Source organism: Crinia signifera, chromosome 2, assembly GCF_055691185.1.
Source record: "Crinia signifera chromosome 2, ASM5569118v1, whole genome shotgun sequence".
NCBI classification, from domain to species: domain Eukaryota; kingdom Metazoa; phylum Chordata; class Amphibia; order Anura; family Myobatrachidae; genus Crinia; species Crinia signifera.
The window spans coordinates 391,805,237-391,820,868 of NC_139218.1; the positions used below are offsets into that span (position 1 = coordinate 391,805,237).

Genomic DNA, 15,632 nt, shown 5'->3' on the forward strand with positions numbered 1-15,632 from the left:
GGTCCCCACCAGAGGTCTCAGTCTTGTCGACTGAGTCCCCTGGTGTGACAATCAAGCTTCAAAAAGTAGTAAAGTGATAAACAACCAGCCAATCAGCTCCTACCTGTCATTTAGCCTGTAACATGGCAGTTAGGAGCTGATTAGCTGATTTATCTCCATTTTATCACTCTTCAAAGCTTGATACATCTGGCCCCTATTGAGCAGCAGGGGGCACTTCGGAACCGCTATCAGCGTGCAGTGATACAGTATATCAGCTCCAATACTGCTCATACGTTAACAATATATGGGCACCAGGTGGAGCTCTGAAGTTGCTGTCAGTGTGCAGTAACATTGTATGGGCAGCAGGGGGGCGCTCTGGAGCTGCTGTCAGCATGCAGTAACGCCTCATGGCCAGCAGACGGCACCCCGCGGCCATCGGGATGTAGTAAAAGCTCATGGTTAACAGGTGGCTCTTATCGGCCGCTATAAGCATGCAGTAACGCTATGCAGCCAGCAGGTGGCGCTGCGCGCCCGCAATCAGCATACAGTGACGCCATGCAACCAGCAGGTGGCGCTCTGCAGCCGCTATCAGCATGCAGTAACGCTGTGTGTACAGCAGGTGGCGCCCAATAAACGTTGTCAACATGCAGTAACGCACTTCAGCCAGCAGGTGGCGCACCGCAGTCGCTATCAGCATGTAGTAACGTAGTGCAGCCAGCAGGTGGCGCCCCCGCGGCCGCTATCAGCGTGCAGTAACGATGTGTGTACGGCAGGTGGCGCCCAGCAACCGCTATCAGCATGCAGTAACGCAGTTCAGCCAGCAGGTGGCGCCCAGCAGCCTCTTTCAGCATGCAGTAACGCAGTTCATCCAGCAGGTGGCATCCAGCGGCCGCTTTCAGCATGCAGTAACGCAGTGCAGCCAGCAGGTGGCGCCCCGCGGCCGCCAGTACCGCAGTGTCCTCCCCCCGGCCTCCCTCCTCCTCCCCGGGCTCCTGTTACAGGCCGCCCCCCGGTCACCTCCCCCCGGCCGCTGTGTCTGAGCCCCGCCGTCTCCCGCAGTCTCCCCCCGGCTGTATGTACATGGAGCCCCCCGGACCCCCGTCCTGACACACCGCCTGCAGTGAGCTCTCCGTGTCCGGAGCCGGCCGGGGAAGGAGGGGACACCCCGGGGATATATGGTGGGATCGCGGCCCTGCTCCGGCACCATGCAGCCCCCTCCGCGGAAGGTGAGGGGGGGACGGGGCTACAATGTAGCAGACTGCGTTACATGTATGTGCATGCTGCTGGGATCATTACATGTATGTGTCTGCTGCTGGGAGCATCATTACAGGCATGTGCCTGGGATTATTACATGCATGTTCCTGCTGCCTGGGATCATTACATTTATTATTTTATTATATTACATGTATGTATGTATGTATGTATGTATGTATGTGCCTGTGGTTATTACATGTATGTGCCTGCTGCTGGGATACTCAGTATATGTATGCATGTGATTTTTACATGTATGTGCTTGGATTATTATTACATGGATGTGCCTAGTACTGGGATATTTACCTTTATATGCCTGGGATCATTATATGTATGTATCTGGTGTTAGGATCTACATGTATGTGCCCAGTTCTGGGATTATTACATGAATGTTCTCAGTGTAGGGATCAACTACATTTATGTGATTGGTTTTATGACCAAAACATGTTTGTGCTACTTACATGTATGGAACTGGTATAATAGGCATTACATGTATGTGACTTGTATGATTATTACATGTGTCCTGCTTGCATGTAACTGGCATATTGGCTGTTACATGTTACCTGCCTGCAGGTACCTGGCTGTATTTCCTGGCTGTATGTTACTGGTACAATGACCGTTACATGTGTGTGTGTGTTTCCTGGCTGTATGTTACTGGTACATAGTTACATGGGTGTGCTGGCTATCTGTATGTTACTAGTACATGACCGTTACATGTGTGTGTTCCTGGCTGTATGTTACTGGTACAATGACCGTTACATGTGTGTGTTTCCTGGATGTATGTTACTGGTACATAGTTACATGGGTGTGCTGGCTATCTGTATGTTACTAGTACATGACCGTTACATGTGTGTGTGTTCCTGGCTGTATGTTACTGGTACAATGACCGTGACATGTGTGTGTACCTTGCTGTATGTTACTGGTACATAGTTACATGGGTTTGCTGGCTGTCTGTATGTTACTGGTACAATGACCGTTACATGTGTGTGTACCTGGCTGTATGTTACTGGTACAATGACCATTACATATGTGTGTGTACCTGGCTGTATGTTACTAGTACATGACCGTTACATGTGTGTGTTCCTGGCTGTATGTTACTGGTACAATGACCGTTACATGTGTGTGTGTGTGTGTGTGTGTGTGTGTGTGTGTGTGTACCTGGCTGTATGTTACTGGTACAATGACAGTTACGTGTGTGTACCTGGCTGTATGTTACTGGTACAATGACCATTTGTGTGTGTTTCCTGGCTGCAATCTGTGGCCTGCATGTGTGTTATGCTGTTGCATTACATGTCACCATGACGACATACAGCACATATGTGTTGCACCTGTGAGTATTGGAGGTATGAGCTCTGTAGCGTGTCCGAGGCCTCACAATGTTCCGGCTATTGCACGTGTGTTGTGTCTGCTCTCAGGAGATGATTCCCGGGCACGTCTGTACGAAGCCATGTGTCTCCACGCTCTGTGACATGTAATCCTCCACATACTAAACGTCACGTGTTTACATACGCTGTACCACCCAAGTGTTCTTCCTTGAGATTTAGAGTGTCAGCTCTTCTGACCATACATTGCCCGTGTCTTGTGCACCCGACCTGTTACAGCTGGTGTGTCAGTGCAGTATTTATATGTGCTGGGTGCCTTACACGTGTGTGTGCAGTAGTGCACCGGTGTCGGCAGGCATGTGCAGCCCAGCTCCTGTATGTCTGTGTGTAACATGCCTGTATATAGGAGATGGCTCTGGGCACGCAGGTATGGCACAGTGTGGGTACTGGATGGTACAGTGTCAGCCGGGCCGGGGGCTGCTCCCTGTCCTGGTCATGTTGGGAATTTTGCAGGATAATTGGGGCACAGGATTCGGCGTAGAGCGTGCCGGGGCTCACCTGGTGACATGTCACCTGCCCCACATCCGTGTGCTCGCACCTTCTCACCGTGGTCCCTAAATTCCTAACATGCAATCACTGAGCTGTCATTTGTTGCCAAGTTGCACGTGTGGTTATTATTTTTCTTGTACTGTGAAAGCTGGTATCTGATTGGTCGGGTTACGTTACAGAGATGATTCCCATTGTGCAGCGCGACGGTTTGTGATGTCACTGTTACCAGTAAATGGCAGAAATGTACCTTTATTTGGAGGAGCTTGGTAGTACACACATAGCTTGCGTAGCGTAATCGTTACCCCAGGGCGGAGACTCATTATAATCTGTATGTGATGTGCAGCTCGGAGAAACGCGTTGTATACAGCAAACAATTGTTTACCGCTGCAGCATAATAAACAATTGAATTCCCCCTTAGGGGTCAGTTATTTCGGTACTTGTTTCCTAGCACGGCCACACCGATTTGCATCGGGGTGATCGTGTCGGAAAAATCGCGTCGGTCGCATCGCATGCGACCAAATCGCCTGCAATGCGATCGACCCGATTTTTACATTGAATCAAATGTGAATAGGGTCCCTGGGACCCTATTTTACATTGGATTCAATGTAAACTATTCCCCAGACCCCCAATTTTACCCCCTCAACGCCACCCCACGATTGACGACAACCCGAAGCGTGGCGAGCGCGGCGGTGCGCGTCCTCCGACCTTTTCATACCCCTATTATCACGTCGGCGTGGAGTTGAGAATATAAAGCGTGGCGAGCCCAGCGAGGGGACACGTATAACTTCACAGGTATACGCGTCCCCTCGCAGGGCTCGCTGCGCTCCCCACGCTTCAGGTTGGGTTGACGACGGGGCCATATACACTGTGAAATGGGTCATATTTGCCCATTTCACATTGTTTCCTATGTGAGATGGACTTAATCAAGTCCATCTCATCTTGTGCCATTATAATGGCACAAGACCGACGCGATGCTCCCGATTTCAATGTTAAAAATATTTTAACATTGAAGCCTATGGCAAAATCGCGGGCATCGCGTCGGGGGCCATGTTAATGCACGCGACCGACGCGATGCCCCCGATTTTGCCTTTGCCGGCAAAATGGACCTGATTTCAAATGAAATCGGGTCCATCGCGGGCATCGTGTACCTTAACACACACACAAGTTAAGGTACACGATGCCCGCGATTGTGGCTGTTCTAGGAAACAAGTACCGTTATTTCTAGAAAATACGGGACCCTCACCATGGACGATGCACCTTGCCGCATCCTACCAGGTGACGTTGCTCTGTCAGTGCGGTGTAGAGGACCGATTACCTCGCTGCAACAGGCGTCCATCTTGGGGCAGGCAGGGAGTGAGTGACAGACTTGCAGACTTCCATCTTTGTACAATGTCTTGTGGATTCCTACCCAAAGGGGGAAATAACCGTAGCGTCGTGTTTTACTGACCCAACACCCTTCATCACCCTTCATACGGTAATGGGAGGAAATGCTTTAATTTTCAGTGACGCTGTAGTTTTATGTCAGGGTAGCGCTGCACAGCGTACTCTACCTTCCCAGCTGTTCTCTGAATGCTGTTATGTTGGAGACCAGCCTCCTTTTATCCCATTTCTGTAGGTATTCTGTTGTTTTGCGCTGCCGCAGGTTCCAAGTGACCGCGAGTAGCGCAGGTGCCCATTATTTCTGCTGTGCCACTTGGCACAATTAGTGCAGGTGACCGTTATTTCTCCTCACACCCTCCTGAGGTAGCTAGACGAAGTTGGGCACCCAGACTAATGTAAGGGCAATGCCCCCAGTCATTTGCCCTGGTTTCCGCATCTAATCCTGGTACATTTGGGCACGACACCATGGCACCAACAGTTGAGGGTCGAGCGTTATTTTAGACGCCAGCTGCTGGCACAACAAAACAATTGAACATCCCCCCCCCCCTTAATGTTCTCGTTGTGCGTATTCCCTAATGAGAGCATGGTTCTGCCCATCAGCTGGCACCATCCGTTCTGTGTGGCACAGTCTGTGCCCGGATGAGGACTTGGTGTTTTTATATTTGTATTGAGGGGTTCTGTGATTTTGGGGAACCTCTTCCAGCTGTACCGTGTTGCAATCGTTTAGGGTAGTAAATTTAGGGAATTTTCCCGTGGTCGCCCACAGAAGCGCATTGTGTCTGTTTGCAGACTTGGAAGAAGTTTCTGTGTTTCCAAGCAGCGCACGTGAGTCGGTTCCTTCCCGGCCGCGGTATAAACGTTGACTTATAAGTTATAGTTTGTTAGTTTTGAACGTTCTCCAACCGTTTCTGTATCCTCTGGTCCGTGCTCTAGTTATATCTGTGGGTCTGTACGGCATGGCCCTCTCCGTGTCCTGGTTGCACGCCACAGAGGTAGGTGCGGGGGCTGGTGCTATGGGCACAGGTATATACTGTGATCGCCAAGTGACGGCTGAAATAGGGCCGGTTACTAATGCAATGCAAATATGCCTGGCACTTGTTGCCGTTGGATAGGGCCATATGGGCGGCTGTGTTTCCATAGACTACGTCTTCTCGCACCCAGTGCATCACGTGACCTTTGCGCTGGACTGCTGCTGGACGCCCCTGTTCTAGAATGTGCTAGAACAGCGGTTCACAACCTTTTTTTCACTCCCGCACCCTTTGATTAGGCTTTTAATTTTTGAGTACTCCTCTCATAAATTTCCCCCATCCAGCGCATCGGGAGGACAAATGGTGTATAGGAGTAGTGTGCGGTCAGGAATCGGGCCCCTCTGTGTCTGGCCGCTGGCTGTGTACTGCCTCCGGTAGCGGAGGAGTAGGGTGCTGTCAGGAATCGGGTCCCTCTGTGTCTGGTCGCTGGCTGTGTACTGTCTCTGGTAGCGGAGGAGTAGTGTGCGGTCAGGAATCGGGGCCTCTGTGTCTGGCCGCTGGCTGTGTACTGTCTCCAGTAGTGGAGGAGTAGTATGCGGTCAGGAATCGGGTCCCTCTGTGTCTGGCCGCTGGCTGTGTACTGTCTCCGGTAGTGGAGGAGTAGTGTGCGGTCAGGAATCGGGTCCCTCTGTGTCTGGCCGCTGGCTGTGTACTGTCTCCGGTAGCGGAGGAGTAGTGCGCGGTCAGGAATCGGGCCCCTCTGTGTCTGGCCGCTGGCTGTGTACTGTCTCCGGTAGCGGAGCAGTAGTGCGCGGTCAGGAATCGGGTCCCTCTGTGTCTGGCCGCTGGCTGTGTACTGTCTCCGGTAGCGGAGCAGTAGTGCGCGGTCAGGAATCGGGTCCCTCTGTGTCTGGCCGCTGGCTGTGTACTGTCTCCGGTAGTGGAGGAGTAGTGTGCGGTCAGGAATCGGGTCCCTCTGTGTCTGGCCGCTGGCTGTGTACTGTCTCCGGTAGCGGAGGAGTAGTGCGCGGTCAGGAATCGGGCCCCTCTGTGTCTGGCCGCTGGCTGTGTACTGTCTCCGGTAGCGGAGCAGTAGTGCGCGGTCAGGAATCGGGTCCCTCTGTGTCTGCCCACTGGCCGTGTACTGTCTCTGGTAGCGGAGGAGTAGTGTGCGGTCAGGAATCGGGTCCCTCTGTGTCTGGCCGCTGGCTGTGCACTGTCTCCGGTAGTGGAGGAGTAGTGTGCGGTCAGGAATCGGGTCCCTCTGTGTCTGGCAGCTGGCTGTGTACTGTCTCCGGTAGTGGAGGAGTAGTGTGCGGTCAGGAATCGGGTCCCTCTGTGTCTGGCCGCTGGCTGTGTACTGTCTCCGGTAGTGGAGGAGTAGTGTGCGGTCAGGAATCGGGTCCCTCTGTGTCTGGCCGCTGGCTGTGTACTGTCTCCGGTAGCGGAGGAGTAGTGCGCGGTCAGGAATCGGGCCCCTCTGTGTCTGGCCGCTGGCTGTGTACTGTCTCCGGTAGCGGAGCAGTAGTGCGCGGTCAGGAATCGGGTCCCTCTGTGTCTGGCCGCTGGCTGTGTACTGTCTCCGGTAGCGGAGGAGTAGTGTGCGGTCAGAAATCAGGTCCCTCAGTGTCTTGCCGCTGGCTGTGTACTGTCTCCGGTAGCGGAGGAGTAGTGTGTGGTCAGGAATCGGGTCCCTCTGTGTCTGGCTGCTGGCTGTGTGCTGTCTCCGGTAGCGGAGGAGCAGTGTGCGGTCAAGAATCGGGTCCCTCTGTGTCTGGCAGCTGACTGTGTACTGTCTCCGGTAGTGGAGGAGTAGTGTGCGGTCAGGAATTGGGTCCCCCTGTGTCTGGCCGCTGGCTGTATACTGTCTCCGGTAGCAGAGGAGTAGTGTGCGGTCAGGAATCGGGTCTCTCTGTGTCTGGCCGCTGACTGTGTACTGTCTCCGGTAGCGGAGGAGCAGTGTGCGGTCAGGAATCGGGTCCCTCTGTGTCTGGCAGCTGGCTGTGTACTGTCTCCGGTAGTGGAGTAGTGTGCGGTCAGAAATCGGGTCCCTCTGTGTCTGGCTGCTGGCTGTGTACTGTCTCCGGTAGCGGAGGAGTAGTGTGCGGTCAGGAATCTGGTCCCTCTGTGTCTGGCCGCTGGCTGTGTACTGTCTCTGGTAGCGGAGGAGCAGTGTGCGGTCAGGAATCGGGTCTCTCTGTGCCTGGCCGCTGGCTGTGTACTGTCTCCGGTAGCGGAGGAGTAGTGTGCGGTCAGGAATCGGGCCCCTCTGTGTCTGGCTGCTGGCAGTGTACTGTCTCCGGTAGCGGAGGAGTAGTGTGCGGTCAGGAATCGGGTCCCTCTGTGTCTGTCCGCTGGCTGTGTGCTGTCTCTGGTAGCGGAGGAGCAGTGTGCGGTCAGGAATCTGGTCCCTCTGTGTCTGGCCGCTGGCTGTGTACTGTCTCTGGTAGCGGAGGAGCAGTGTGCGGTCAGGAATCGGGTCTCTCTGTGCCTGGCCGCTGGCTGTGTACTGTCTCCGGTAGCGGAGGAGTAGTGTGCGGTCAGGAATCGGGTCCCTCTGTGTCTGGCTGCTGGCTGTGTACTGTCTCCGGTAGCGGAGGAGTAGTGTGCGGTCAGGAATCTGGTCCCTCTGTGTCTGGCCGCTGGCTGTGTACTGTCTCTGGTAGCGGAGGAGTAGTGTGCGGTCAGGAATCGGGCCCCTCTGTGTCTGGCCGCTGGCTGTGTACTGTCTCCGGTAGCGGAGGAGTAGTGTGCGGTCAGGAATCGGGTCCCTCTGTGTCTGGCCGCTGGCTGTGTACTGTCTCCGGTAGTGGAGGAGTAGTGTGCGGTCAGGAATCGGGTCCCTCTGTGTCTGGCAGCTGGCTGTGTACTGTCTCCGGTAGTGGAGTAGTGTGCGGTCAGGAATCGGGTCCCTCTGTGTCTGGCTGCTGGCTGTGTACTGTCTCCGGTAGCGGAGGAGTAGTGTGCGGTCAGGAATCGGGCCCCTTTGTGCCTGGCCGCTGGCTGTGTACTGTCTCCGGTAGCGGAGGAGTAGTGTGCGGTCAGGAATCGGGCCCCTTTGTGTCTGGCCGCTGGCTGTGTACTGTCTCCGGTAGTGGAGGAGTAGTGTGCGGTCAGGAATCGGGTCCCTCTGTGTCTGGCAGCTGGCTGTGTACTGTCTCCGGTAGTGGAGTAGTGTGCGGTCAGGAATCGGGTCCCTCTGTGTCTGGCTGCTGGCTGTGTACTGTCTCCGGTAGCGGAGGAGTAGTGTGCGGTCAGGAATCGGGTCCCTCTCTGTCTGGCCCCTGGCTGTGTACTGTCTCCGGTAGCGGAGGAGTAGTGTGTGGTCAGGAATCGGGTCCCTCTGTGTCTGGCCGCTGGCTGTGTACTGTCTCAGGTAGCGGAGGAGTAGTGTGCGGTCAGGAATCGGGTCCCTCTGTGTCTGGCTGCTGGCTGTGTACTGTCTCCGGTAGCGGAGGAGTAGTGTGCGGTCAGGAATCTGGTCCCTCTGTGTCTGGCCGCTGGCTGTGTACTGTCTCTGGTAGCGGAGGAGTAGTGTGCGGTCAGGAATCGGGCCCCTCTGTGTCTGGCCGCTGGCTGTGTACTGTCTCCGGTAGCGGAGGAGTAGTGTGCGGTCAGGAATCGGGTCCCTCTGTGTCTGGCCGCTGGCTGTGTACTGTCTCCGGTAGTGGAGGAGTAGTGTGCGGTCAGGAATCGGGTCCCTCTGTGTCTGGCAGCTGGCTGTGTACTGTCTCCGGTAGTGGAGTAGTGTGCGGTCAGGAATCGGGTCCCTCTGTGTCTGGCTGCTGGCTGTGTACTGTCTCCGGTAGCGGAGGAGTAGTGTGCGGTCAGGAATCGGGCCCCTTTGTGCCTGGCCGCTGGCTGTGTACTGTCTCCGGTAGCGGAGGAGTAGTGTGCGGTCAGGAATCGGGCCCCTTTGTGTCTGGCCGCTGGCTGTGTACTGTCTCCGGTAGTGGAGGAGTAGTGTGCGGTCAGGAATCGGGTCCCTCTGTGTCTGGCAGCTGGCTGTGTACTGTCTCCGGTAGTGGAGTAGTGTGCGGTCAGGAATCGGGTCCCTCTGTGTCTGGCTGCTGGCTGTGTACTGTCTCCGGTAGCGGAGGAGTAGTGTGCGGTCAGGAATCGGGTCCCTCTCTGTCTGGCCCCTGGCTGTGTACTGTCTCCGGTAGCGGAGGAGTAGTGTGTGGTCAGGAATCGGGTCCCTCTGTGTCTAGCCTCTGGCTGTGTACTGTCTCTTTTAGCGGAGGAGTAGTGTGCGGTCAGGAATCGGGTCCCTCTGTGTCTGGCCGCTGGCTGTGTACTGTCTCCGGTAGCGGAGGGATAGTGTGCGTTCAGGAATCGGGTCCCTCTGTTTGGCCGCTGGCTGTGTACTTTCTCCGGTAGCGAAGGAGTAGTGTGCGGTCAGGAATTGGGTCCCTTTGTGTCTGGCCGCTGGCTGTGTACTGTCTCTGGTAGCGGAGGAGTAGTGTGCGTTCAAGAATCGGGTCCTTCTGTGATTGGTTGCTGGCTGTGTACTGTCTCCGGTAGCGGTGGAGCAGTGTGCGGTCAGGAATCGGGTCCCTTTGTGATTGGTTGCTGGCTGTGTACTGTCTCCAGGGTTCCCGCTAACATCTGTAGGATTAATGCCGCTGCCTCTCCCTCCCCCCCCCCCCCCCCCCCCCCCATGTCAGCGTGGGGCAGATGATTGCTGATGTCTGAGGGCAGCGCTGTAGCTCCCAGTGGATTGCTGGTCTGGTAAAATCACGAGGAGACGCTGATGAAGCTGCAGACGGAACCGGAGTGATCAAACAGGGTTCCTCTCAATGACAGCGGGAGATTGTACCCACAGAGGTAGTGTCCCGGAACCTCCCCAGCGGCCGTAATACTGCAATAATCTGCCACTGATGATTTAGTCATCTTGAGTGACTGAAGTACATAAGTGTTTCACATCGGACAGGCCGCGCTGCTTACAACGGGGGCGGCCATCTTGAAAGTCACACTTTTAGCGCTCCTGTGACCATAGCGTCCTTGTGGCTGCTGCTGTGGGCTGCCAATACCTGCCCATGTCCGTTATGGGTGGCCGGCCAAGGAAGGCTTCTAGGGTTGCTAGAACAGTGTATCTGCGTGACGCACTGTATCGGTCGCGTGATGGAACCGGCTTGGTCACTTTGTAGCTGAGTAATCATTCTACCTCCCAGCACCTTTTAAAATCTGTGCAGTTCCCCTTTTCTGGGTGGGGGGTCACTCTGCTGTGGCCCTTCTAGCACAGTCTCATCTGCATTTCAGCAGAGAGGTACAGATCAAACTGTGCCAGTAGATAGTGACACCGAGACAGGGAAGAGGAACTGCTCAGACTGTGAAAGGTGCAGGGTGCTGGAATGAACACTGTCGGTGGTCTACCATCCCGGGTGTATAGTGCACAATTGGGGGGGATTATAATTCTTTTTATCACGTCTTTGTGCACAAAGCGCTTCCTGGGAACAAGCCCCGGCTGTAACACAATAGATTCCGTGTACGCCGCGCACATCTGAGGGACGGCAGCTCTGTACATCTTGTCATGCCTTAAGTAATCGCTGTACTTTGATCCACCTGCGGCGCCTGACATCAGGGAGGGTGAGGTGTGCGGGTGACGTCGCCGTGTTCCCCCGGCCGTGTTCCCCCGGCCGTGTGCTTGATCCTGCTGATAATGGGGATTAGGAAGCCTATTCTGCTCTCCCTCACAATTCACATTTCCCAGGTGAAGGAAAACACACCTTTGGCCTGAGGAAAGTGTGTGACAGGGAGCAGTGTGTGTGTGTGTGTGTGTGTGTGTGTGACGGGGAGCAGTGTGTGTGTGTGTGCGTGACGGGGAGCAGTGTGTGTGTGTGTGTGACGGGGAGCAGTGTGTGTGTGTTTGTGTGACGGGGAGCAGTGTGTGTGTGTGTGTGTGTGACGGGGAGCAGTGTGTGTGTGTGTGTGACGGGGAGCAGTGTGTGTGTGACGGGGAGCAGTGTGTGTGTGTGTGACGGGGAGCAGTGTGTGTGTGTGTGACGGGGAGCAGTGTGTGTGTGTGTGACGGGGAGCAGTGTGTGTGTGTGACGGGGAGCAGTGTGTGTGTGTGAGACGGGGAGCAGTGTGTGTGTGTGTGTGACGGGGAGCAGTGTGTGTGTGTGACGGGAAGCAGTGTGTGTGTGTGACGGGAAGCAGTGTGTGTGTGTGTGACGGGGAGCAGTGTGTGTGACGGGGAGCAGTGTGTGTGTGACGGGGAGCAGTGTGTGTGTGACGGGGAGCAGTGTGTGTGTGACGGGGAGCAGTGTGTGTGTGACGGGGAGCAGTGTGTGTGTGTGTGTGTGTGTGACGGGGAGCAGTGTGTGTGTGATGGGGAGCAGTGTGTGTGTTCGTGTGATGGGGAGCAGTGTTCGTGTGACGGGGAGCAGTGTTCGTGTGACGGGGAGCAGTGTGTGTGTGACGGGGAGCAGTGTGTGTGTGTGTGACGGGGAGCAGTGTGTGTGTGTGTGTGACGGGGAGCAGTGTGTGTGCGTGTGACGGGGAGCAGTGTGTGTGTCTGTGTGTGACGAGGAGCAGTGTGTGTGTGTGACAGGGAGCGGTGCATAGCGGTCAGGCAGAGTTGTTTATTTCGGCATGTTGGAATGTTCCCACCTGCCGAAAACCAGGTGGATTGACAGAGTAGCCGCTAATCCACCTGCTTTTGACGGAAACACTTTGGCCATGTTTCCGGCAATCTCAAGCCTTTTGTCTGCCACCTCCCGTACCCACCCACCACACTCACCCGACCCTGTCCCGGCTCTCGCTGCTTCCCGAGCAATCGTGCCACCGTCTGCCGCTGCGCTCACCCGGTTCCCGCGCCGGCCAGGTGAGCATCAATCAGTGGCCAAATCTGACACCCGGAATTGCCCGCTGCATTAAATAACGGATGCCGGATCCATTCCGTCAAAGTAATTTCTAAATGGATCCGGCATCCATTGTATGTACCCCATTAACACCCATGAGTCATTTCCCCTCCGTGTTACAGTTACAACAGTAAAGGTGATTCCGTTTCCGAAATAAAGTATAAAAGTTTTATCACCTGTTCAGATCTTGAGATATTACCACAAAATAAGTGGCAGCAGTGTTTGGCTCGTGTCTTGTTTGACCCCAAAAGGTCACAATGCACAAGATTGACACAAAGGTGATTCCGGTTAGCTGATCGTGTTCTGTATGGTGTTTATTATCGGCAGTTGTGGTGATTGCTTCAAAAACGGGGTCAGATTCACAGCGCGGCTTCACTCCGTTTTATTGGTGGTTTTATTTTGATACGATAATATCGCTGTATACAGAGTGATTGGGCTTTAGTCCATAATAACATAAGTGCGTTGGTTATATGGGAGCTATGCGGCCCACCCCAAGCTGTGGGACCCCCTCCTGTATCCATCTGTATACTAATCCGCGTGGGCCTTATCCATCATCTTGGCGGTTATGAATATTCATGAGTGTTAATAAGTGTGTGACCAGGAGGGAAATGATATCAAACCTCCGTGGTTGCCCGTAGCAACCTATCAGCTGCTAGATAACGTTTACCTAGCACATACTAACAAACTGGTTGCTATCGGTAACGCAGTAAATGGGTCAGCCGTGCGTCTCGCACAGATGGTCGATCTGTATATGTATCAGTGCCGCAGTAATGACTCGCTGAGTGTGAACTACAAGTCCCAGCTTTTGCAGCAGTGTGGTACCCTGGGCTGGTAGTGATTGCAGCAGCTTTAGGGAGGGGAGTTGGGGGGGGTCATTTCCCCCGACCTGAACGTGCTGGAAATCCCTGCGGATGTCATTCCGTCTCATTTCAACCTCTGCTCTGTAATTTTAGGTGAAAGTTACACAAGAACTGAGAAACATTCAGGCCGAGCAGATGACAAAACTGCAATCCAAGCACCAGGCAGAATGTGATCTACTAGAAGATATGAGGTAAGCGAGCCGCCCGAATTCCTCCCCTCTTCCCGCCACCGCCCCCTCTTTATTTTGGAAGAACACTAGGTTTTAAGCAGAGTCCAGAAACTGTCAGTGGAATTTCCTCTCCTCCTTCCTGCCTGCGGAGCTGTCACCCGGCTGGAAGCTGGAGACTGAACAAGCCGCCAGCGGGTGGCGCTAGAGACGTACCCCCATCTTATTCTCCCCAAATGCCAGTCATCAGCAGGTCCCGGTTAGGTTCCTTATGATATAAGCTCAGTCAGTGGGGAGTGAGGCCGAGACCGGTCCTGCAATGGGGCTGTTTCCTTTCCTAGATAATGAAAGTGACATGTGACACCGGCCCGGGGGGGAGATAAGCCGTTGCGCTCAGTGCCTGCAGCCTCACCTGTGTAATGTTTATTACCTGAGGAGCGTGAAGGCTAATCCGTGTCACCCATAAGGCCACCTGGGGGAAGGAGGCCTAAATCAGTGCCAGGGAATATATGGCGTCTTAGTTGGGTACTGTATTTAGGAAATGCACCTTTGCTGGGCTACATTGAGCTGTGGATACAGAGGGTTGTTTCTGAAGTAAACCCAATCCCTGTGTATACCCAGTGTCCCTCGTCGTACGGCAGACAGGCCATGGTCCTAGGCCACCCTGTGCGCGCACTGCAGAGATGGGCAGCTAATTAGCACAGTATCACAGGTGCGTGGGCGCTGGTGACGGTGTGATTATATTATAATTGGCTGCACGGATATAATTAGACTCGTCAGCTGTAATTGGAGTCACACGTCCTGTCCAGGTACGCACCATCCCATAGTCCTATACAGGCAGCAGGAGGTAGTGTAGTTCTCCTATGTCTGCAATTGGAAATTAACCATTTATTCAGCCAAGCGTTGGGCTGAGGCAGCGGGTTCACCATGAACGGAACAAAAATGCAGGTTTTTCAGTGAAATCGGTAATCCTATTTGGATTATTGGTTGCTACTGGCAACTTCTTCAACTGGCCTTGTTTAGAAGGCTTGATAAACCTCCTAGTACAGTGATGGAGAAGCTCTGCATTCCAGATGTTGTTGTACTACAACCCCCAGCATGCCCTGAAACCGTTTTAGCATTGCAATATAGCAAAACTGTAGCAGGGCATGCTGGGATGTGCAGTTCATCTGTCCTGGTATATACGTTACCAGAGCAGTGGTTAGTTCCGCATGTCGGGTGCCGAGGAACTGCGGCAGGGCATGCTGGGATGTGTAGTTCATCTGTCCTGGTATATACGTTACCAGAGCAGTGGTTAGTTCCGCATGTCGGGTGCTGAGGAACTGCAGCACGGCATGCTGGGATGTGTAGTCCATCTGTCCTGGTATATACGTTACCAGAGCAGTGGTTAGTGTCGGCTGCTTCGTACAGTTAGTGCTCGCTGCTTGAATCTGGATGTTGAGTTGGGACTTTGACACGGGAAGCCAAAACGAGTCTCTATGCAAACAGTTAGTGCAGGAATGCTAAGTATTCAGTGCAGCCAGCGCTGGGCCAGACTGTGACAATGTGAGATCTCATGTTATACACAGCCGCATTCTGCGGTCTGAGATCGGCCGGCCTAACCAGTGCGGTCATATCGCTCTTGTGGGTCTTATTCCCCCCTCTGTATCTTAGTTGATGTTTGGATTGTTATTAAACGTTTACTGTATCATCCGCCAACTTTTGCTGGTCCCCTGAAGGACATACACAAGCAGAATTTTCCGCTAAGCGTGCTGATATTTAGGGTTGGTATCTTTGTCGTAGTGCAGTTGGTATACAGTAGTGGATTTAGCATAATGGTGTTGACGCGTCATTCGGACGGTATAACGGACTGGCGCCAACAGTCGTTATGCGCAATCTCCTCATTTCTGTGATTCCTTTGCAACAATAAATACTAAACTTGCTATAAAACTGTTCTCTTCCCCCTCTCCTGCCGCTGGTATCCAGGTGGAGGGTAGAGAAGATGTTGACACTGTCAAATGGTCGACATTCAAAACAAAGCGCTGACGCATAGTTCATTATTTGAGTTGGGCACTAAGGGGAATGCTAGGTTTAAAAAAAAAAATCACAAAACGTGTCAACCTTTTTGTATGTCGACTTTTTGACCCTGTAAATCCATGACTTTTTCACCAGCGATCTATTGACTGACTGTCTAGACCAGTGTTTCCCAACCTCCAATACGTTGCCACATCGTTCCTAGTTTACCATCTCTATGGTATTCTCCTCACACCGCGACCTTGCTGTTTATTAAACATGTGAAGTGTACGGTATG

At 53.7% G+C, this 15,632-nt stretch overlaps 1 protein-coding gene across 4 annotated transcripts in view; it reads left to right on the top strand.

The window, feature by feature from the left end:
* The first annotated feature begins 921 nt into the window (after nucleotides 1-921).
* FCHSD2 (FCH and double SH3 domains 2) overlaps nucleotides 922-15,632 on the top strand; it is an 86,335-nt gene continuing 71,624 nt past the window's right edge. For 2 of the 4 annotated variants that reach the window (XM_083170387.1, XM_083170388.1), the window contains exons 1-2: nucleotides 922-1,205; nucleotides 13,269-13,366. In XM_083170387.1, coding sequence (XP_083026513.1) covers nucleotides 1,155-1,205; nucleotides 13,269-13,366 — 149 coding nt within the window. In that variant the 5' untranslated portion in view covers nucleotides 922-1,154. The remainder of the gene's footprint in view (nucleotides 1,206-13,268; nucleotides 13,367-15,632) is intronic. The other 2 variants (XM_083170390.1, XM_083170391.1) reach the window with 1 other exon arrangement.